The following is a 23758-nucleotide window of genomic DNA, read 5'->3' as shown; positions in this document are numbered from 1 at the left end:
AGATTTATCACAGTTGATCATGTACTTTTCATGGTTTATCCTCTCAATCCTCTTACATCCACAGATGTATTACAGTTGATTTTGTACTTTTCATGGTTTATCCTCTCAATCCTCTTACACCCACAGATTTATCAACGTTGATTGTGTACTTTTCATGGTTTATTCGCTACACTCTCTTACACCTGAAATATTTAGTATCCCTGCGAACACTGGTTTTGCATTTCGTGACACTTTTTCCTTTTCCAGATGGCTTCAGAGTCCTTCGTCGTTATTGCACGATCCAGCACTTTTTCGTTTGGTGCAAGGAATGATGAAGAAACTGTTCTTGCAAGTTTGTATATTTTGTAAACTTTTCTGAAAAGCAAAGACATCTGTTCTGTCCCTTGGGTTTCTTCAATCCAAGTTAAGTTTTTATGGTTTCGTTTTGTTGCAGCTTGTTGCAGAGTTCAAGAGACTTGGCGCGACTGTAGTTTTTCCAACTTTAACAAGATCATCATCTGCACAAAGAAACGAAGGTTGGCGATTTTATTGTGATTTACGGGTGACTTTGTTGGCGATAGAAATTTTAGTAATTTAGAATGGTCGATACGATGAACACGAGGAGATTAATTTAGTGAAATTTCAATATCTCAAGTCATCTCTGTTTTGGCTCCTTCAAGAGGCTATTTTAGAAGAATTATAGATTGACATGTAATTATATGAAGACATGTTGAATATGCTATAGAATTATCAGGCGTAAATTGCCTTGAGACTGGCGTAGATTATAAGGCGTAGGTGGTGACTTATGTCAGTAGCACTGTGTTTACTGCGCGAAAGTGTGAAAATGATTTGAGATAAAACTTCCTCACTCTGAACAGTTATCCCGCGAGTTTGTCGAGTAAGTTCTTTTTTTCTACTGGTATCCAGTGCATTTGAATTTAAATGCCATCACGGAAACCCTGACGATTTATGCCACCTTATTTTATTCTACCATGATTTTTATTTTGACCTTTATATCTCGAGTATTTTCCTTCGAACAAATTTGAAAACACATATTTTTTTCAAATTTAGTGTAACCGATGCGTTTAGTTACATCAGCTTCATTCTAAAAAGTATCCAGTCAAAGGATCTGTTCAACAGTCTCGATATTTCCCTTACGGGCTGCTGGGAATATTTGTTGTGGATGGATCAGGTAAAATATTAGCCGAAATTAATGTAGAATTTTGCAACATTTTTTTGTGGTTTTTCCCACGCATGCAATAAACACCAGGTAGACACGAAAATTTGATTCAAACTAGAGTTCACACCTCGACAAAATTATCCCGGATCCGTCACTTTTAATGCCCTTCACACGATCCGATTTGTCGGATCCGAAAAAACGGATCGTGTGAACACATGTAAAGTGAGCCTCCCGCAGTCGGATCCGACAATATCAAAGGAAGCCGACTTGTATGTATCTACTACAACCTGGCCATCCGTGTAAAAATCTTCACATATAGATAGACGTATGGATATAAAATAATGTTGTATGAAGTCATGTCTCTGTGATCGAGAAATGCGTTCAAAAAAAATGTTTATATTGCGTTCAGGCCAATTACGGCGGCATCCGGGGTAAAATGCCTGACGATGAAAATGAAGATGAGAATAGCGACACGGATGTCGAAGAGACGGGTAATGAAGGAAAACGTGGCGAGGTGAGAGATTACATAAATCATAAACCTACATGTTCCCAAATTTTCGTTTGATTTCTAACGAATTGATTATCTGCAATCGGTAAAAAGTAACACAACATGCCCCGCGCTAAATAACTTGAGGAAACATGTTAACCTGAGGAAACTTTACCATGACCAACATTCCGTTTAAAAGTCCTTTTGTCAGATTTTCGTAAACGATGCTCGAAATGTGTGTTGTTGTTTTTTTACCTAATTGACGTTATTGTACTTCACCTCAAACAATCCAACACCTAAAGTTTGTGGCCCGGTGAAAAACGTCTATCATTTGCTTCGGTTAAATTTTCTTATGAACGAGTAAACAATATCGTCACGATGAACGTCTTATGATTCTAGCCTCAAGTTGAAATGAACTGGAACATTTGCAAGTACTTGCCTACATCGGCTTCTTGCCAAAATTTTTTTCAGGTAAAGTTTCGGTTTTCTTCGACATAAGTGTGACGTATGTCATTCGCGTGCTACAGCAGCCAATCGCGTCTCGCGATATCAGGTTTCTTTACATATGTGTTTTGTTGAATTTAGATTGCCATAGCTGGACATATCCACGCTATATACAAACATCTCTTGGCAGAAAAAGAGCTCATACAACCTGGATCAACTCCGATTAGAAAACGTGGCGGATCATCCCAATCTCAGGTACTATAAAAGTGGCATTAAAGCCCTTCGTAACAGAAATCATATCTCAGTCTTAGGTAAAACAAATTAATAGTAATGCCTTAGCCCTTCGTGGAAGGGATTATCAATGTCTAGGATACTGTACAAGCAAGAATAAGGCCCTTAATGACAGGATTGCAAACTGTGAATGAATTTGAGTAAACTTAAACTTTTGCACGGCTTATGTGACAAAATAAATAGGTAATCTATGTCGGTCTACATGAGTATTATCATCTATCAACCCGTTTTTAGCGGGCAAGAACCCGATTTCATTATAGAACACCGCTTAACTTTTGTTCAAGCCACAAGAAATGTAATATTGATGGAACAGTTCATGGAAAATGATTATTTACCCACTGCTATTAAGCTAATCAACACCGCATACACAAGCCTTCTCCCATTGAACTGAATATAACATGATGGCTACCACCCGCCAGTATTTCAAGCCAGCGGTTTAACTAGTCCCAATCATTCCACGCACACAACCCATGCAAAGAAAGTTCATAACGACAGTAAGCAAAATGCGAGACTTCACCTCCGGGTAACCTGCATTCGGGCACCGGGCATGTTTATCCGTAAGCAGCCTTCAAGTTATATCTTTGTTCTATGGCTTTCTCCTTCACCCTGGGATTCGTCTAATATCTATTTTGTAACTGTCATTCGCAAAGAATGCCTATAAAACATACCTACGTAAAGGGAATTTTTTGAAGATGCTTTTAGTTGAATTGACATAGGTTTCACTTACTTAATAAGCATTATAGATGTTTACTTCCCCTCCTTGTCTTGGAATTATATGGGTCATCATTTTGATACATATCTTTGCTTTTGAAATCGTTCAGAAGATGTCGGATTCGTCAACCACTCCAAGTTTGGTTTCCTTTACTCAACATCGAATCGAAGGCAGTCTAGCACAACAGCTTTTCACGTAAGTGTAACGCTTTACCTGATATTTTGAATTTGTGTGTGTACGTGTTTTTGCGGTATTTGACCAGAGTCCATCTCATTCTGCAGCAAAGTCAGGAAAGTTTTTTTAAAACTTTGCAAAATTTTCCTCACGTTTATTATTCCTCTTTCGTCAAAGCATTACCCAAAAAATCCAACAGATATTGTCAGGCAATACGCATGCTCGACGTGATCCTAGTGCCGAGTTCCCACTCCTACCTGGCTCGCATCTTTCTCTCAATAACCCCGCGTTGGAGTTTGTGAAGTACGTTTGTAAGGTACGTTACAGTGGAGTTAAAACGCCATGCTGCACGAGAGGAATGCATTGTGTTGATGTTTTAACTGTTAGATTTCTTTCAGGCCTTGTCTTTAGATTCAAATACACAAAACCAAGTAAATAAACTTCGGTGAGTGTATTTATGATGTCAGTGTATATGTAAGATTGTTGCATGCGTGAATATGTAGAGAAAATTGGTATATTTTTATCGACTATCGATCATTGTTGCAATGTCTAAGCTGCACGCGTGTTTTCGACTTTTTTTGTGTTCTTCTTCTTCATCGACGATGTTGAAGCTTTTTCTTTTTTTTAATTCTTAGACGTGATTTATTGAAGTTAATTGGAGTTGGTGAATTTTCCATCGAGGCATCGTTCATCGATCCTTGTTTATCGTTCGTTCTTCCTGAGGTATTTTTGTCTTAAATGACATGTATAAAATGGCAAATTCACAGATGAACAAACCCAGTTAAAGATGCAAATCATTCGTTTGCCGAAGATTTAGCAGATATCTGTCTTAGTTTCTTGGCAAATTTTCTCACAAATGTCGCTGAACTCAAAATATGTTTTACCGCATAACTAAGTGTGTTGTAGATTTCCAAATTAGTCTCTACGTCATTCGTGAAATTTTTTTGCTCCATCCCAGGTGATTTGTGGCTATTGCAATGGATGTCGGGACATAAATCTTTGTCGTGACTGCAATATCGTGATGCCCGAGGGAAACAACCGGTAAATTTACATTTCAGGGGCCGGTTGCACGAAGTCTGGATAGCGTTATCCATTGGATAGCAAGTTTTTTTAAACTTTTATAAAACCTTTTAAAAAGAGGATAAGACTCGAACTAAACAATCACTGAAATAAAATATTGTTTTAAAGATAACGAAATTTCTTTATTGTAAAAAAATACAAACCTTTTTTACAACTTTGAAGATTTTTGCTATCCAATGGATAACGTTATCTCGATTTCGCGCAACCGGCACCTGAGCGAAAGTTTATGTTATGTTTAACCTTTTTTTGCTTTCAAACCGCGTTTTATTGTAAATTTTTAAATTTGATAAATTTTCGAGGATGTTGATTTTGTACCTGAAAAACTAGAAGCAATCACGGAGAAGTGATTCATTTAGAGATTTCACTCTCTTTCATCTCAGCCTATATGAATTTCACGTGAGGAGGATGTTTCCTTCGCATATATTAAGCGTTGACTGCATCTTGTGTGTGGGTTTCACTTGACTATTTTTCTCATTATTGAAGTCTTTAAATGATGCTGGATAGGATAAATTTGCAACGAAACATAACAGTATGAGAACCCGTTCACACGATACCGGTAGAGTTTCGTAGCGGTATCGTGTGAACGTAGTCTTAAATGACAAAAGGTTGCTGGTAGTATTGACATAAATACCCGTGTGATAAAACCCACCCTTCTTAATATCACTTAAATTTGCAATAAAGCGTTTACACCCGACGTCATGTTCTTTAAACTAACGGTTTGTTTTGGAACACCTTCAAGGTCGCTTCTTTGATAGTTAAGTTAACCCTTTTGGAATGAGTAAAGTTGCTCTATATAGAGAATGCAATGCAGTATTTTTAGTAATCACTGATCTAATAGAAGGTTGCATTTTCGTTCTTTTATTCAGCATTGCATTACAGTGTCCATACTGTCGTAGTGAGTACGACATGTTGGAAATCGAGCAAAAGTTGATTAAACACGCTCAAGAAAAGTCGATGGCGTTTGTTTTACAAGACGTTTCTTGCTCAAAATGCAATGGCGTAAGTACCTTTTTCGCGTAAACAAATGTTAATTTTTGCAAACCTAATGCATACAGATTCAGATCTATTTTTACATACAATAATTTACAACTTTGCACTATCCTTGGGCGCCTGTCCACTCATCGATTCTTTTTGCCATGGACTGTAGGTGAAAGAAACTCACATGGCTTCGTATTGTCGCTGTGCCGGAGACTACGTAAACATGATTCAGAGGGAAGCTTTTCACGAGAAAATGAAAACTTTCGAAAATATTGCAAGGTGTGTTACAATGCGAGTGTTTGTGCTACATGAACCAGTGAACTGTAATATTAACTGGAACGTTAACTGCGCCGCCATCTTTGAAGCCAATACTGATGCTTCTTTTTATGCGTTTTTAGAAGTTCCATGATATTATTTTAAAAAATAAACGATATACGTAAAATACAATAGCACAAATGGCCATGATAAGTTTTACCTCACGAGATTAGGCAATATGCCTAAAAACGCAGATAAAAAGACATCATAGCTGGCTTCAAAATGGCCTCATAATATTGGAGTTGGCGTTCCAGTTAATATTACAGTTCACTGTTATGAACATTAGTTTCTACGCAGGCACATTAATTTTCTTTTCAACTTTGAAAGTTTTCAAAACAAATACTTATCTAGCTTTAACAAGTCTGAGCGCTAAATTCACAAAGATTTGTCTTCAAGTATACAGCATTGGGTTGCTTGATTGTGATTCAATTAGAATGGAAGACACAAAAAGAATTAAATCTGGCCTGTCTGCTTTTAAGTTGGAAACGCCGCTTGTTCAAAATACCAAATAAGTTATTCGCCAGGAATCTGTCTAAAATTTACAAATAATAGAGGCTCTCAAAATACTGGGTTTATTCTTAAACTATGGTGTTCAAACTTATTGACGTTTCAGCGATTCAGCACTGGGGCGTGAAAGTATTTGGCTGCGTTCAATGTGGCATGCGCGAACCGCTGACAAATTTGTTTCGGTTTTGGTTGTGAAAACCGTAAGCCTGATGCTTCTTGCATAATAATCTGTAATTGTCTTTTTGTCAGGTATTACAATTTCGACCTGCTCCTAGAAATTGTCGAATGGATACTTAAAATGAACTGAGCGAGAAAGGTAAAAAAAAGAAGTATTTTATCTGTAAAAATATTTATGTGAAATAATGACAATATAAGTATTAAATTAATAGTTGTTTTTGGAGAAGTTAGCTACAGTTAAATACTGTTATTACTTAAAATGTTTTCCGTTACGCAATTACGACTGTACATTTTAGTTAAGTTCAAATTCCTTTGTTACTGTTTTATCAAATCTTCCCAACCAACTTTGCTTTTGATCTGTTTTGAAATAAGATCATGTCTTGCAAAGTCGTCATTTACATCAACGGCAAAGGCTTGCCTCCCTTTGCAACGAGGATGATTTTGCTCATAAATTACATATTTGGCCCTTCGCAAAAATTATCAAACTCAAAAATGATCAACAACACAAATGTTTAGCACTCAATCAACGTTTGGAGATTTACCAGGCAGGCTGTTTTACAGTATTTATCTTAGATCAAAAAGATTCAATCAGCTACAGTAAAATACCAAGTTTCGGGTATTTATTCGTTTTATATTAAATATTTGGTGGTCCGTCGATCTTGTTTTCTCAAATCTCACGATAGCGCTAAATGGAAGTTTGCGCATACCCAAAGGTTTAAATATAACTGGAGGCTTCTTCCCACCGAAATCAGAAACTAGGAGTTCAAGTAGTCCCAATTTTTTTATGCACGGTAAAAGAGTGTTCATCGCGACAATGATAATCCACATGGGTGTCTCAATGTAAAATTCGGATTCATTAGAGCATAGGCACGTATATCTAGGATAGTCTTTCAGTTATGTATCCAGTTCTACGATTAAGAAACCATTCCAACACCTTTAAAAGCATGTTGAACATCACCCTACACGTTTTACGGTGAGGCAAAAATCACAATTCTGTATTTTCAAATATCACTTTACATTGTGTGTAATGCATTCATGAAAATTAGTCTTTCAAAATATTCTAATATGTTGCTTTCCAAAGTTAATTTCATCCCTTTTGAATCATTCGATTTTCTTTCTTTTTGCGTCAGACTGCTTGCTTCCGTAGTAAATAATTTGGAAAAGCAGGATTCCGTTAAGTAAAAGCGAGAGAAGAAAACTTGAAAGGAGAACCATGTCGCCAGTCTCGTGGTACGTGGTGAAAACGCGCGCGAGACAACCCGCGAACATCAAAAAGATCATAAGGCCTGATAGCTGTCCTGTATGGCCATTACGCAGGTTCTCGTAGATTTGAAGACACTGAAAGATTTTCAAAATAACTTAACTGAAGTGAAAACACCGAGTCTGAGTGTCGTTATGATTACGGGCAATGGATGTTCTAAGGTTTTAACTCTGAGACACAATTAATTAACCTCAAAAGGGCCTCTGAAGCGTGAGTCATGTGGGGGAGGGTCCAGAAATACCCTTCCCGATGGGTTTAAAAAAACTGGGATTTTGTAAATGCTATTTTATACATTTGTAGGGCACTTTAACATCAGCGTTACAGACTTGTCTTGAAATAAGCATTTACTTCAAGTGAAATATTATCGGCAATCAAACAATTGAAATACAAATTACGAAAAACGCTTGTAGGGGCCCAAGACGTGGAGACTAATTTTGTTTCAGTGTTGGGCCAACAAGATTTACCCTTAAGCGTTTTGACATTGGAATTTGAGTTATGTATCCCAGGCAATCTTGACCAATAAATGAGGCCTCGAACTTTATGGGTGAATCCCAACGTGTTTCCGATGAAGGAAACGGAAACGAGTGTTCTCATACCTTACTAAATGACGTAATGGGCAAAACTGCAACTTGCAATTTAGTGTGAACGTCCAAAGGTACCAGTCCACAATTCAAAACGTACACAAATAACGAGTAAACCAAGGGAAACAAAACCATTCCGTATATGTTTGCATTGTAGTAGTATATCAAAATGATGATAATAACTGTTTGAACACTCATGAATGACGTTTCTCCCCACGTGCTATAAGATAAAGTTAGAGCAAGTTCATCACATCAAAAAGTCTTGTTAAGTATCCCTTCTATGGTTTATTATTAATCAACGGAACTCGATAAAGCATTAGACAGAAAAGCTGCATGGATTTCACAATGCCATGATACACTTATAAAGTGAATGGGTTGAACCTGGGAGTATCTTTAAATGGTTGTAGAGGTATGTTGTCCTGGTTAGTAGAGTCCTGAGAAGGACTGTTGATGTTGAAGTTGACTGACATTTCAACAACTTAACGTGTACTGACACAAATAAGGAGTAAACGTCAGTTTCACAGCATTTGTTTACTTTACGTTATGTTTACTCTTGACTTGACTCTGAAGATGACTAAAGGGAAGGTTGTCGAAATGCCAGACCACATCAACAGTCTTCTCGGGAACAGGCTAACCTGGATGATCTACATCTACAAATAAGCTTGTCACTGATCAGCTTCATTCTGCCAAGGAACTTTCATAGAGTATTGCACGCAGTAATGATTGATAAAAAAACAGCTAAAAGTTTCAGCATATCACTATGTTTACTCTCTGTTTGTCTTTACAGAATAATTATGTACTAAATGAACATTAATTACATTACGATTCAGTTTTTAACTAAAACTCCATGTGAAAATATTCAAGTTCCTGAGCATGGCAATACAGATGCAAACAAAATGATGAAGACTTTAACTGATTCTAGCAATCAGGAATCGTAAGTTCTACGTATAAACTCAATACTACTGTTTGTTCATAGTGATAAAGCTTCTATGAAACAGACAATATAGATAACTACACAAATTAATCACTTTTTAATACCTGAAAGGAAAACCTTTTGCCAAATTGTAGGAAAGGTTTAAGGTGAAAGCTAACAGTTCTGCATAGATGGACAGCACATTCAAACCTCGAGTGCTCTTTGCATTGATCACCTTAACTATCTGGGGTAATTTGACTGTAGAAAAACATTTGAAGCAACTTAGTGCAAGATACTATGAGTTGAAAATGTTCCATGACCATAACATCAAAAATACCATACCCATTGCAGAGCCAACAACCACTCCATATCCAAGTCCTTTGCTAATAACAAGCTTTAGGCATGGAACTATTTAATGGTAAGGAGAAGTTAAAGGTTGATATTAAAGGGGTTGGTGGCCAATGTTCTTCTAAAGAACATTGACACAAATGAATTAATTGCCAAATTTTGTTTTTTCCTTTGAAGCAACATATATGTGCATCAAAAAGATGTAAGGTTCTGTTTTTGTTTTCAAGTTTCTCAACAAAACGTACACTATCGGTGGAGCACTTTCAGTTTCTTTCATTAAAATAAGTCTCATGTGAAGCATTTTGTGAATATATTGCACCGGACGGCAATTGCTGTAGAAAGAATACGGCCAAAGACTTGGATTATTCACAAGCATGGAATTATCATTAAGTCATTAAAAATGATTGTTTTTGACCCTTTCTTTGATTGATTTTAAACTTAAAAGAACAGATGCAGACAGCTGGAGCAAGATTTTACACCATCGACAATATAAAATGGGGAAAATAAGTTTCAGGATGACATGAAAACTACTTACCATCGAAAAAATCAAAATCAAAAAAGAACTTATCGTGGCATTCCCTCGTTATAATCAGCAAAACCCAAGGAGTGAAAAAAAAATCTCCAGCAGCCATGTTTATCAAATTGGAAATTTAACATTCACAAAGTTCAACAAAACAAAAATGGAAACACGGTTTAACGTGGTCTTTGACGCGTGGACAGCGCATGTGCATATGGGTCCGTGGACACAATGGATAAACACCACTATATAAAACTGAACATTTGTCAAGTGACAATAAACTCATAGTGCGATACTGCGATTGCCTTTTGGGTCCTTTGAGCGAGTCCTTTTGTATTGAATTTGCTGACTTTGTGCAATTCTTTACTGTCGGCGTCAACATGGTTCAGTTTTATGATTATACGTCACCGCTGGTGACTGGTGAGTGCTCTAGTGGTGGGCCGAGTCTTGGTCGAAATATTTACAATATCTTATTCCTTTATTTTGGAATAGCAATGTAGAATTGACACAGATTTCACCTGTGCATCGATGGTGGCATTATTGCTGATGCTTTTCGTGTACTTTCAGCTGCTAATACGTCATGAAAAATGAAAACGAAGCTTTCACTCGCCTCTCTTGGTGATGTTTAACCTCCTCGAGCGTACAGAGGTTGAGGAGGTGAATTTCTAGAGGCAGAGCACTCAAAACACCATGAATCTCTTTTGCATGAATCAATATTCACCCATGACCTTAACAAAACCGCAATGAATATTCAATTACTCAAATTGATGATTCACCGATAAATCGTTGTCAGCCGTTGTACAATATGGCAAACGCAAGTCTTCGTGAAAACATCGAATTGATCAGTGATAAAGCCAACAATGACGAGAAATCGTTGCCGTTCGTCGACAAACTACAATTATTGGACAAAGAAATCCGACTTCTTCAGGAATGCTGTCTTAAAATGGGTCTAAACAGCAAGGAAATCGAACTTTGCGCCGAACCATTGCTAGAAGAAAGGCACAAGGAAAGTCGGAAAAGATGGTGGAGGCGAGTCTTGTACATCTCTGCATTAGTTGCTTTTATTGCATTTATATTCTGGTTCGATCCAACTTATCGATATATTTGTATATTTGGAAGGCTCTCGAGTATGAAGGTATGTGACTGTGTATATCAACCTCAACGAGTAATTAAGTGCATGTTAAACTCGCACTCGGTAGTAGAAACATGACTTATTGAAATTCAACCTGGCCGGATAGCTGATAGCGGCAGATGTTCGAAAGAAAACCATACATTTTTTGTGCATCTATAGCAGTTATCATGCGTTGGTCTGTTGCAGAATTATTTGTCAGTTACGTCTTGTATTTATTCACAAGAGACCACGGTATATTACTACATTTCAGAAACTTACAACTTATTAGGATCGTAATCCGTGTTGGCACTAATTCATCAAAGATTTTTTGTGAAAATCCAATAAAATTTTTTTGCGTGTGCCGGATTAGTTGCGTTTGCTACGTGGCATGCAGCATTAGTTTGTAGAGCGTTTTACCGTTTCCATAGATTCCTTGACAAATATGAAAAGTTTCGGTCTATAAATGTGGAGATAAGTTTAAAATAATGCGAACGTATCTCTGAGCTGCGTCATAGCGTTTATGAACACAACTACACAAGGCATGCCAGTTGCAACCTATCGTGAGCTTCCCGTTTTGAAATTTGAATATCGAATCTCGAATATTTTGTATTCAATAGGCATGGATGGTAATTAAATTGATAAAACAAATAACGAGTGACCATGTGTCGTTTAAACCACCCAAGGTTGAGAAATAATGGCATTGCGCATTTTTATGAGGAAAAGCTCTCATATTAATAAACCACCACTCGAGAAGAAAGTTCTCCCTGAAACATAGTGTTTCAAGCTCCAAATGATTGAATCCTAGCATTCAAAATTTCAATATTAGCATTACAATGTGTTGTGCTCAGTTTGCTCTTTATTCGGCAACATTCTTTGGTAAAATGGTAATCGTCTTGGTGTAAAATGGTATGAAGATTGCCCAGATTATCGTATGAAAAATGGGCAATAGCAGGTTGGTATTCATTCATGTGCAGTCGCACTTATAACAAGTTATCTAGCAGAGGAACTTTCTTTTTGTGAGGTGTCTATCAAACGGTGGTTTGAACTTTGCTATCTATTTTGGCAACTGCGGGCTGAGCAAACACATTTTTGTCGTCGTGCGCAAACACTGTGTTGTCATACAACGAGTCACACTAAAGTGAATGGTTTTAGACGCCTACAGAGTCGTCACACGTTTGTATTTGTAGAACGTCGAGGTTAGTGGAGTCCCGAGAAGGACTGTTTGTATTGGTGTTGTTTGACGTTTCGGCATCCTTAGCGGTAGACATAAAAAGTCGATTTGAGGTCAAAGAAAATTTAAATTATGTCAAGGAAATTAACTTTTCACACCCTCAATCTTAAGAACTAAGTTACCCCCTGGATATGCATCAAAAAAAGTAAAGATGGGATTTTGAGGATATATTATTCCAACAAAGGCTTCCCAACATGTTGTCATCCACTATTAAATCCGATTCCCAAATTTTATTTTTGTCTTGCCACGATATATATGATACTTAGGTTTTGTGTGACCTAAAGTTCAATCTTTGTTTATTTGGCCCTAAATCCATTTATGCTTGCTTCAAAGATGTCAAAAAACAGACAAGCGTTCGTCAAAATAAATTATAGCTCCTCAATTTTCAATTAAAAATACCTCCAAAACGGCACAATTTATTTTGAATCTAATTTTACCAATGGACTTGCCTCTACGGTGCTTAGAAATGTAAATATATGCAAAAGTGGGTGCTGTAATTTATTACATAAAAAAACAGATGATTCTATACAGAACAAATCAGTGAAATGAATTTTAAACTTATAAAAGATGCGTGCACAATATAAAACTAATGTCATATAGAGTTTGAATAATATGCTCTGATTCTCACTGTACTGGTTTCAAGAAATGCTGTATGGAAATTCAAATTACTTTTCTGTTTCAACTTGCAGCTGTTGCCTTACTGGGATTGGACAAAGGAATTCCAAAATGATTGTTTCATTGAGAATCCATATTACGTCGAGGAAACGCTTACCGAGGAAGAGTGTGAGATTTGCGTGAAAGTCAAAGGCACTCGTGTACGCAACGTGAGCCAGGATGCTATAGCCAATAAATATCTTTACAATGCAATACCTGTGATCGTCATAGACACGACGGAACACTGGCCGGCGCATGTCGCGAAGATCGATCTTGACGCTTTGGAACAGGTCAGTGTCGCCATGATATGTTTCCCAATATCTGGGAAGTCACGTTTCTTGTGAATACCAGTACAAGCATATATAATCATTTACTAAATAATTAAGCTCAACTACGCACAACGCAGTTATTGACTTCCTGACTTTAGCGTTGACAAGTTCGATTGGGGCTCGTTGGTAGGATGGATGGTAAAGGCCTTGTGCATTATATTGTTGGAGATATGGAGGTCAATCATATTCTTACCAATCCAAATCAATAATTTTCGTCTTTTGTTTGATATTACGGGTGTCTATGGCATGAAAACAACTTGTTAATGAACGAACTCGCGTTACTTGTTCGTCATCCACATTGATTGACTTATTTTTTACCAATTTTTCAACTAGACTGTTTTATCCTTTGTTTCCCATATAGTCGTCACTCAACAGTAAAGTGCATTAATTTAAACAATCAATTTGGCCTTATTATGTTAGGATATTTTTGCCCATAAGACTAGAATTCAATCAATGAACTTAATGATTCAAATGCTATGTGGCAGGCTTGTAATAACATGTTTTTAAAAGTCGCTTACTAGCATGCTCCCTTTCGAACAAAGTGTGTTGTTATTTCAAACTTACCTTGGATAACGACCCATTCAAAACAGTCTATGCACAAAAGAGATGCTTTGAAAATGAAACCAATAAGCTCTGGCTTTAAGAAATTCATGTCTCTTTGTAATTCATGCCTCGGCCTCCCTCCTGTACACGTTTGTTTTAATACCTTATTTATTACAGTTGTTCTTCTTTTGATATGACTTTTGAGTTTATATCCAACATCATACTGCGCAACTTTTTTTCGTCTATCGTCTTTTATGCCCAACACTCTCTCTTTAATACACTCTTCTCTTTAATTTATGCTACTCTCTAATGCACGCCTTTCTCTTATACATGCTACCCTTCAACACATCCCTCGTCTTAGAACGCGCATCTCACACTAATACACGCTTCTTTCTAATGCACGCCTCTCTCTAATATACGCTTCTCTTTTAGGTATGCCTTTCTATAATAGACTCTTTGTTAAGTAACCTCTCTTCAATGCACAACTCTCCTTAACATATTTATAATTCATAATTCACGCATTTCCCTGATACATGCCTCTTTCTAATACACGTTTTCCTGTAAAAAAACGTCATTTTATTACAATAAAATAGCGAAGTGGAGGAAATATCTTTTCATCTTTTAGATAAAGATGAAGATGAAAATGGTTTCAATTTTTATGTTTAAAGTTTGAAAACTTGATAACATTGTAAAGTTTTTAACTAAACACCTTTGTGTCCACTGAGCCCTACACAAAATTTCTGCCAGCCCCCACCGCCCATGCGTATATTGATAACCGCAGCTAATTGACATGCATTACCTTGCGTAGTGTAACATGAATGTTTTTCTCATTTCTTTGACATCTTACGTATTTTTTATGTACTGTAATGTTACAAAATCTCCCCTGGCCTTTAATTTGCAACATGCAAACATAAGTGATGAGGCCAGCCGACCTTTTACTCCTGTAATGCATTTTTTTCAGCGTTATTATTAATTATTATTAATAATTTACTCCAAAGTGTTTTTTCTTTTTATAAGGAGTAAAAAATAGGCTGGCTTCGCTACTAGCAATTCTGTGTTGCGTATAGGGAGGGAGGAGTACTTGGCCGCTTATTTACTCTGGATAAATTGTAGTTAACAATGATCGAAATTTAATTTATATAGACTTATCTCGATGAAAAAGATTTGGACGTTTCAAAAGCGTTTTGCTCGTTTGACGCATTCTCGCAGGATATAGAATCGCCGCTTCAATTACTTTCAATGGCCAAGAATAAAGAACTTCGTCAATGGCAAGGATATTGGTAAATGCGGAGAGCAACTTTCTTCTTTGCTTGATGCTGTCCTGACTTATAAGCATTTTTACTCTGGCAAAGGCGACAAAATCTCTCAGTAATGGCTCTCGAACATTACTAGATGAACGTCTGTGCGCAAAATATGCAAAATTATTTTATGGAAGATCCTAAAGTTGTTGTATCAATGCTTTCAAATTTGTTTTGTTCGTTTAGTCAAAATTAAATATTTTATTTTTCAAAAAAGACGAACCTCCCGTTAGCGGACACTCTTGGGACCACGACTTGATGTCCGTTTAGGGAAGGTATCTGTCTCCGAGAAATGTCGTTAAGAAAAGGTTCCTCTGCATATTTGATTGCTTACTTTTGCACATCTGGAAAAATTAAAAGTGGGAATAAAATATTTTAGGGAAAACTGCAAACCGTCCCTGGCCAAAAAATTACGAAAGTTTTATCAACGCCCGTATTTCTTACCTCCGATGGCTGAAGCTTCCCCAGAAAATTGGATCTTTGTATCCGATAGTGACAGCAAGAAGTCGACCATGAAATGGGAAGAGGTATGTATATTTTTTTGCTTTCTTCTCAAAAACGTGGATCCTGCGATGGATCCAGGATGATTTTTCAGGAGAGTGGCTCTTTGGAAGTAAAGGATCAAGTTGGTTGGTAAATTAGTATTTTATAGGCAAATCAGCACCCCTTCTGAACTCCGTCTAGCTAAGGCCAGGGGGGTGCAAACCTCTCCACACCTGGGTCAAGCTATAGCTGTTGAACCCCGAGTGTGAAGACGAGACAGTGATCTCAGTATGTCGTCATTTTTCTTTCACATCTTTTTTTTACCTTAAGGTGAAATTTCACTTTGATCGATGCATCGTTTTTGCAATTTTTTGTTTTACTTTAATTTTTAATGGATGAAGAAATTTTGATTGTCAATAATACAGAGGTAGCTGTCATTCATGTTTGGTTGGCGTTTAACCAATGAAAATCCTCCTTTTTTAAGATTGAATTTTCCTCGAGTGCAACATGGTTGACACAGGTTAGGCACTCGGTCTTTTTTATGCTCTTTGTATTTTTTATAACATAATATTGTATATATATCTATATAACTAACAGTGAATCGTACACTTTGCTCCAAACTTCTACACAACTATACTTTATACGGCAAACATTTTTTCTGAACTGCAGATAAAGGGTCAAAGTTCTATTGTTCTCACTCCAAATCCTCCTTGTGATGAGATTTGCAAGAAAATGTCTACCAAGCTAAAAGCTGGAGAAAGCAGTAAGTTTACGCTAAATCCAGGTGAAAAATAATTCAATCGTTATTCAATGCAAACCTGTTACCGGGAGGATGAAGTCTCACCATAAAGTCTGCTTTCAAAACAAAAATTTTCAGTCAACAGAAGAATATAATCTTTAACAATTTAAATCAACTGTTTTAGTTAAAAAAAACAATCATCTTCAGGTTTTTCACTTCAATCAACTGTTGACTTCCCTGTAAGTTTCAGTAAAAGGAGACTAACGTTAGACAGTTTCTTCTCAATCGAGGAAACTTGCGGCCATTTTAGCTCGTGTTGAAGTTATGTGCAATCTTCTGACTTACCTTCCTGTTGTCATATTGGTCGAAACATTTAGTTAAATCAAGGCATCAGAGAGATTGTTTGTTTAGGTTTTGTTTAGTTTTCAAAACCAGGATCGTAGCCAGAACATTAATTTTTAGCATTTGGCTGTGGTTCCCAGAAAAAAAACTTTTTCCACCCCTGGTTGAATGTATAGTTAGCTTGAGTCACTGTAAAAGACTGGGAGTTTATCTCTGTCTTATATGAGCAAATGAACGAGAAAAATTATATTGAATCCATTCACTTTAACATAAAATACTCAAGCCAGGTTATTTGTTGCATACAAAGATATTAGTGATATCATGTTGAGCTCCGTATGTCAAGTTTTTACAATGCCAAAATGAAAGCTCGTGAAGTGATGATAAAAAAACATTGACATGAATTACAATGCCAGTAAAATCGCCAGTAGGAGTCTGTTTTTCTAAAATGTGCATCTTCTAGAGCGATGTTCTCGGTCTTTGCAGTATGTCTCCCTCCTATAATTATGCCTCCATTTTGAATTTGTAAAATTTGTCCACGGATCGCCTACAATCAACCTCTCCGGCTTCAACGGTCGATGCCCTTTCCCTCAGTGGAAAATATGCTACATGATCCCTGGCCTAAGGTTCAAACGATAAGATATAATTCCAATGTTTTCCCTATGTATGCATAAACGTCTTTCCCGAGTCATGAATCAGGCAAATGTAATGAACACAGCCGGATTTATGATTTTTATAGCGTGTTGTACTTCAATGTACATTGAACCACACAACCTGATTGTACATGTAGTTACCAAATTCAGACTTTATTGCACCGCAGATGAAATTAGTTGATCGTGCAACAGCTAGGGAACTTTTTTGTCACGTTGATTCCCAAACATCCAACATCTTTTACTATGGAACCCGAATCCGATCTCTAATCCTAAATCCCAACTTCAGCTACTTTACAGTTGCCGTGAGCTGAGTATTTCACCATTTTCACAGTAAAATTGCCGTGAGCTGAGTATTTCACCATTTTCACAGTAAAATGAAACATGTATTTTTTATTTTTTAGTTCTTTTTGAAAATCGGATATGGGGTTTCAAAAGAAGACCCATTCCTGGCGAGCTTTCGATCAGTCTTGCCTCTACTCTTCGCTGGGACGAACTTTGAGGTTGGCATAAAATAAACAAGACCGTGAAAACCTCGTGTAAATGCATCGTATTTTCTATCGCAATTTCAATAAACTTTTTTATTTTTAATATATTTTTAATGTATTGTCTTTTAAGTACGACAAACTACAGTAAAAGTTGTTGCCATCTTAACATATTTTATTTATAAAACGGAGTTCGACCCACTCACAAAATTAGCTGATGACCACAATACGAAGCACCTTCACTTTCGAACTGTGGATCATGACCACTTCAGACAAGGTTCTATCCGACCTAACTGTACACGTGAAATCTCTGCCACTTCAATCTTACTAAATGAAGTTTCATAAATGATTTATAAAGCATCTAAACATGCCATCCTTTTTCTTTCAATTGCATCGTATCGTACTTCGCTTCATATGCAGAGGCCTTCATTCTATCAGATTTCCCAGCTTTAATAGAAAGACACGAGCACAGGAAAGCGGCAAGTGTGCCACCAGCAATTACCATCGCAGACCAACCGATCGTGCAGTCACCTATCTGGAAACGTTTCGAAGTTTCGCCGCACGCTTTACGCACTTCTTTGCTATTCCAGCCAAGTGGAAACATCACACATGCCCCAACAAGGAATAGAGCTAAATAGAAAAAAATCATTATGACGTAATTAGCATTATCGTGATGTCCCGTGTAACATCAGAAATAAGGACGAAAATCAGTATGGATTAAATCGGATCTCATTTTTAATCCACTTAGAATTAATCATAAAGCCGTCTTGCGTCATGCGGTAAAACGACAGTACATCATTTTTATTGCAGAAAGAGATAAATTTTCTCAAAGAAATGAAAGAATCGAATGAATTATTTGTTGCTTTACTCGATGTAGGAGGATGCAAAAACGCCCCAATTCGACAACACGCTGCTTTTTAATGCGCACAGCTATTCAAATAATTAAAATGAATTGGTTTGCTAAGCTTTTTCTATAATACCCGCCCAATCAAGCAACAGCAAAACAGGTGGATCACCTTTTGACCATTTTGTCTACTACGTTGTCGCTTCAAAGAAGTAATTTTTGATCTGAGACGTTAAACACAGACTTATTTTGTATGAAGCGAAGCTCGTTAGTCGTTATTAATATGAAAAACTAGCTTGTGGCGAAATGCATAGTTATGTATCAAGCATGTATAGTGATGTATTTAAAGCAAAAATGGTGTTTATCACTTTATCATATATGTAATAGCGCTATGCTCCACAGGGTTACCTTAATTTACTTCATTTTTTCCCTTTCATGTAATTGTTTGTCTTTGATTAACATGAAAACAAGATTTGCACTGACGTCTATATCCGTATATGTGAATGTATCCTGCTATGTCGCGATAACACAAAGGTGTCTGCGCGCTGCAGCAGATCCCTAGTATGCAAGAACAGCACAAACAATGTCACGCAGTAGATGTAAATAAGCTCACATCTACGAAAGGGAGTTATCTTTCTTCCCTGTCTCCCACATTCAAGTTCACACGTATAATCTGCCTTATCGTCGACATTGCTGAGATATTGTTGCGTCTATGCAATGGCTTATCTACATTCGCGTGACATGCTCATTACTTATCCTTAATTGGGCTAACATATGATAGAATTGACGGAAATAATGCCGTGTGTTTTGGTAAGAAAAAGTATAAAATATCGACTATGCTATACTGCTATACACATGTTCCGCTACAGTCGTTACTACATGAAAAAAATGAACTGCATGAAGTATATACTTTCAGCTCTTACGGCAAACTGATACGTAATTCAGGAAGATTGATCTCAGAAAATGTGAGGCTTATTGTATTAAGTTGCGCCTCTTATTAATCCTTTGGGTTTGTGATGTGTTTGGTGTTTCTTATTTCCCATGTTGTAGGCATACCTTTTTGAAATTTCTACAAAATACAAGTTGAGATGTCAGATGTGGTTTAGAAACGTGGGCTTAGCTAATATTGTACATTGACGATAGTTATATCCCAAAAAAACTAATTTCTCGCCTCGGATTTTTTGGAATGCCATAATTTCTACTCGTATTTCAACATTCCTTGTGTGAATTTATAAGAAACCCAACTAAATAATAATGGTCTCGCTTTCCATTGAAGAACTGATTTTTCGAATTGAATTGCAATCTAAATTTTGGATGTTTAGCTGTTTTTCTTGATCGTTTATCGGTTATATCGAGACTGAAATGAGGTTGAAACTAAATTAAACCATCAAAACTGTTCGCGCTTCCTGCATGCGTTGCATTTGTACCTCCAATCAAAAAAATTTCGAAATACCTATTTGGGATCGATGAAAGGCATACGGCATGGGAGATGCAAATGAATGTTATAATCTTCAAGCAAGATTCGTGAGAAAGTTTCACAGGACAACTTAAAATTGCTCAATCTTAAAAATCTCTCAATCTTGGCTGGGAAAAATTGCAGATTGTTGATACTTAACACCAGCTTATCGCTTTTTCACAGCTTTGAAATTAATTTCAAGATGCTATCTTATGCTGTTGTACCGCCATGAGTGCTAATTTCTTAGCCATCTTCTAATGATAAAAACAAACAAGCCAGGCCCGCAGTCTTTCATACATGTAGAATAAGATTATAACAACTGTCAGCAAGAGATCGTAAGAGTATTGTGAATTGTTGGATTAAATGGAATTGATGCACTTCAGTGACTTTACCGGGCATGGCGAGAAATGTGATGAAAAATCATGAAGTTGCATTATTGAGATGACTGAATTTTTGTCTTCCCGCAGACAACTAACTCATGTCAATTGTCATATTCATTCGTTATTCAGTCATAAGATCATGAAGTCTTGTTGAACTTTCACCAAATGTCTCAGGCAAAGTTTGCCGTATTTATAAGTTAAACAATAAATACGTTTTGATTTTTGAAAGCCAATTCATTTACTCGCTTGCCAAATGTGAATATATTTTTCAACTCGAGAAGCAATTGCCTGTTAAATCAGTGACTTTAGAGTTGAAAAGCATTACAAGTTATGTTTCCTGTTGTTGACCATAAGGATATGCAATGTTACAGTCCAAAGAGTCAATACAGTGCTAATTTTAAAGATCTCTTTCCTCCTAGCACCATTCATGGATTAGCCTGTTGAGCAGCTGAGGTTCTAAACGAGGTCGTCAGCTTTCGGAGGCGACTACATCAATAATATGAAAAAGCCAGCTACCTCCATTTGTTAGTCCTACTGCGATCTTCACAGCTAGGAACGTGTTTATTTAATGAGGAGAAATGAACATATTGGCCAATGGAATGGCAAACATTTTAAAATATGTTTTATTTGTGGGAATTAGCTACTTTGGACGCAAGATCTAATGACATAAATCTAAAATTTCGCGTTCAAAGACAAGCGAATAACTCTTCAAATATTTGTGTGGTTCGTTAGCTTACGTCATAAACTCATATGAGGTAGTTATTCAAGTCAATAGATTTTTCAATATAACGTAGATGTAAGATTGCATACAAGGCTAAAGTTAAATAGTTTTTCGACAACAAACTCCTAACAATAAAATAACAATTATTGTTGCCATTGTTAGTATTATTACAATAATTATTATTGTTTGTAAAATGTTATGTGTTGTTATTGGTATCATTATTATTAAAATGCGCCAATTAAGCGGCAGGTTCAAAGGTACTTTAAATTCGGGACAATTGATGCAATATGGCAAAAAAGACTTTGCTTCATAACATATCATCTATATTTAGTCTTTGACCTAGGCCTAGATTCCAATTATAAGGGTTAAACGATGAGAAATCGCTTTATCGTCAAACAGGATCCAAATATGGATTATGATTCACACAGGATAACGAGGTAACGGGAATGTCGAGTGCTATGATACAAGTGTCTAAATCCGCCATGGGAAAAAGCTTTTATAATAAGAATGAAAACAAAAGAACTGCGCCCTATTTTGGTCAAGACTTTGGTCACGTATGAGATGAAACATCCATTACAATACGATTCGTTGTAGTAATACTGCAGTACAGTAGCAGAATTGTTTCTATAGTGATTGCAGCCCAACGAAGTCAAACAGCAGTAATTATGCATACGATTACGATAAGTCAAATATTATATCTATATACGGTCTGATTTCCTGCTACGTGCTCCACGATACGTGCATAGTGCAAATAAAACTTCACATCTCTGCTAGTAGTTAGAAATGAGAAACATTTTACGTACGGAAACGTATGATTGCCCTGCCTGACAACCTTACTTCTCGTTTTCACCAGTTCAACTTCACTAGTTTTGAATGATAAAAAAGTACACTGCAAACGTCAAAGCAATAGAGACGTAAATGGTTTAAACGAGTCCCACTTTAATCACTTACCAGCTAAGGCTTGAAATGCCCCACAGACTCTGGCTGTGCGTTTCGTGATAATATCTTCAAAACACATCGCAAGTAGAGATATGAAACTGACGAGTACTAGTACACCACATGCTGCACCCAATATGAGCGTAGTAACTTGCCATTCGGTTGATGGAATATCGTTGAAACGTTTATACCGTCCACATTCAGCCCGTGTAAAGTTTATGTAAAGTTTATGTTTCAACCGATTTTCGGCGGGGTAACATCGACGGAAGACACCGTAATGAACGGTGACATTGCCAATCTCGCCATTAAGCCAGTAAGGCATATAGAAACCTGTAGAGCATAGTATTGCAACTGCAAATGAGAGCATTGACCAAGCAACTCCAACTGTCGTCAGGCTGTGCATTTTTTATCAACGCAAAGTTTCAATCTTTATTTTCGCGTCTTCTCCAGACAACGCACACGTTCTAGATGAATTGATAACAGCTAGAGCATCCGATTGTATACAAGTATTACATATCTCTTTGAATCGAGAGTAACGTTAATGAGATATCATATTACAAATAATTTCACCCTATTTTGTTAATGCACGATCTTTAGGCCCAACTCAACTTGCTGACTATAGCGTTGCTACCTTTAAGTTGCTATTTTGTACTGTCAAACACGCGCATGCATGTTCTGTGACTAATTACGTCGCGTAGGAAAAAATCAACAACTCGCACAGGAAATCTTTTGATAGATAAAGGCTCCAGCTTGACTTACCTGTTATATTGGACGCGGTGTTTACTTTACAATGTCTGATTAATATGCAGTTCTTCTATGCAAAAATTTAGCCTGCCCGCGATTGTATTGTCGTAGACAATTAACCAATAAATGTCAACTCTCATGCTTCCAATATTTAAATTAAATAGCATATGTCGTAGCGTACGCACCAAATAGTAAAAATATATGTAACTGCTTACTCGTGTCACGTTTCTTTAAGAAATGACGTTTCTTGGTTGCTTGAAACCGAGGGTTTCTGGCCTCATTTCAAGAAATTTTTACGTGCAGTATTGGCTTATCGCTCTTTGAAGTTAATGGAAATTGCATAATTGGGGTAAAAACATAAAGCCGAGGTCGTAAAGTAACATTTTCTAGAGTGATTACCAAAGAAAATGTAGACAATATATTCCAGATTTGGGCATGGAAAGTCTATCTATAAATTTATATCAGAACAATGGCCATGCATAAACCTTTTAGGCTGAGACTTTTTTGCTGCCGTAACGAGCGAGCAAGGCAGCACACCTAAAGCTTACAGCTTGCAAAATTTAAGATTTTATCTTACAAATGCGTTTTGGGTGAAAGTATCAACGGCATATGCGTGTATAGTAATACTTGATGACTCAAGTAGTCTGCTTCGGGCATCTAAAATTGTTTTAAAATGAATACGTTTGACATGACTTTGAACTTGCTTGGCAATGAAGCTGGTAAGCTAATTGTGCTTCCGTCATGTTGCTAAAAGGTGTGAACATAATCAACATATGACTTTTGTCAAAAATGTCATCTATGAAATTGAACAGCTTTGCTTTCATGGCATTCGATAAAAAATCAACGTTTCCTACGCTTTTTTTTCTTTTTG

General features: G+C 36.8%; 4 protein-coding genes across 4 annotated transcripts in view; 2 read left to right on the top strand and 2 right to left on the bottom strand.

Moving 5' to 3' along the window:
• LOC124445709 (DNA polymerase epsilon catalytic subunit A-like) overlaps nt 1–6601 on the top strand; it is a 31462-nt gene extending 24861 nt beyond the window's left edge. The window contains 15 exon segments of the mRNA XM_046996455.1: nt 247–331; nt 434–473; nt 476–515; nt 1051–1171; nt 1569–1673; nt 2046–2117; nt 2232–2345; nt 3203–3288; nt 3445–3583; nt 3666–3712; nt 3903–3990; nt 4226–4308; nt 5214–5346; nt 5495–5604; nt 6397–6601. Of these exon segments, the coding sequence (XP_046852411.1) occupies nt 247–331; nt 434–473; nt 476–515; nt 1051–1171; nt 1569–1673; nt 2046–2117; nt 2232–2345; nt 3203–3288; nt 3445–3583; nt 3666–3712; nt 3903–3990; nt 4226–4308; nt 5214–5346; nt 5495–5604; nt 6397–6454 (1321 nt within the window). The 3' untranslated portion in view covers nt 6455–6601.
• Nucleotides 6602–7290: 689 nt separating this feature from the next.
• LOC124445711 (mannose-P-dolichol utilization defect 1 protein homolog) lies at nt 7291–10078 on the bottom strand. The gene is made up of 5 exons (XM_046996457.1): nt 9963–10078; nt 9422–9487; nt 9205–9337; nt 8182–8386; nt 7291–7662 (listed from the first exon to the last, which is right to left on the bottom strand). Exons 1-5 carry the CDS (start codon nt 10057–10059, stop codon nt 7426–7428), a joined length of 738 nt encoding a protein of 245 aa, XP_046852413.1. The 5' UTR covers nt 10060–10078; the 3' UTR covers nt 7291–7425.
• A 483-nt stretch (nt 10079–10561) lies between these two features.
• On the top strand, nt 10562–17912 carry LOC124445710. The gene is made up of 7 exons (XM_046996456.1): nt 10562–11079; nt 12976–13230; nt 14956–15092; nt 15490–15637; nt 16078–16113; nt 16263–16356; nt 17726–17912. Exons 1-7 carry the CDS (start codon nt 10750–10752, stop codon nt 17821–17823), a joined length of 1098 nt encoding a protein of 365 aa, XP_046852412.1. The 5' UTR covers nt 10562–10749; the 3' UTR covers nt 17824–17912.
• LOC124445712 (LHFPL tetraspan subfamily member 6 protein-like) lies at nt 17888–22940 on the bottom strand. Its single transcript, XM_046996458.1, has 3 exons — nt 22903–22940; nt 22159–22607; nt 17888–18436 (listed from the first exon to the last, which is right to left on the bottom strand). Exons 2-3 carry the CDS (start codon nt 22544–22546, stop codon nt 18168–18170), a joined length of 657 nt encoding a protein of 218 aa, XP_046852414.1. The 5' UTR covers nt 22547–22607; nt 22903–22940; the 3' UTR covers nt 17888–18167.
• Nucleotides 22941–23758: the final 818 nt, after the last annotated feature.

The sequence above is a fragment of the Xenia sp. Carnegie-2017 genome, unplaced genomic scaffold, assembly GCF_021976095.1.
Source record: "Xenia sp. Carnegie-2017 unplaced genomic scaffold, XeniaSp_v1 HiC_scaffold_22, whole genome shotgun sequence".
In the NCBI taxonomy this organism is placed as follows: Eukaryota; Metazoa; Cnidaria; class Anthozoa; order Malacalcyonacea; family Xeniidae; genus Xenia; species Xenia sp. Carnegie-2017.
Note: the sequence above shows the minus strand (reverse complement) of the source record. Positions and strands in the feature narration are given on the sequence as shown.

What these genes read in the sequence shown, in the direction of transcription:
- LOC124445711 (XM_046996457.1), bottom strand. Translation starts at nt 10,059, where the DNA reads ATGGCTGCTGGAGATTTTTTTTTCACTCCTTGGGTTTTGCTGATTATA. An exon ending in TGATTTTGATTTTTTCGATG is followed by an intron (nt 9,488 to 9,962) that starts GTAAGTAGTTTT and finishes ACCATTAAATAG; the next exon opens with TTCCATGCCTAAAGCTTGTT. An exon ending in GCAAAAGGTTTTCCTTTCAG is followed by an intron (nt 8,387 to 9,204) that starts GTATTAAAAAGT and finishes TTTATCTTATAG; the next exon opens with CACGTGGGGAGAAACGTCAT.
- LOC124445710 (XM_046996456.1), top strand. Translation starts at nt 10,750, where the DNA reads ATGGCAAACGCAAGTCTTCGTGAAAACATCGAATTGATCAGTGATAAA. An exon ending in GAAGGCTCTCGAGTATGAAG is followed by an intron (nt 11,080 to 12,975) that starts GTATGTGACTGT and finishes TTCAACTTGCAG; the next exon opens with CTGTTGCCTTACTGGGATTG. An exon ending in GCTAAAAGCTGGAGAAAGCA is followed by an intron (nt 16,357 to 17,725) that starts GTAAGTTTACGC and finishes TTTATTTTTTAG; the next exon opens with TTCTTTTTGAAAATCGGATA.
- LOC124445712 (XM_046996458.1), bottom strand. Translation starts at nt 22,546, where the DNA reads ATGCACAGCCTGACGACAGTTGGAGTTGCTTGGTCAATGCTCTCATTT. An exon ending in GGCATTTCAAGCCTTAGCTG is followed by an intron (nt 18,437 to 22,158) that starts GTAAGTGATTAA and finishes TTTTCTATTTAG; the next exon opens with CTCTATTCCTTGTTGGGGCA.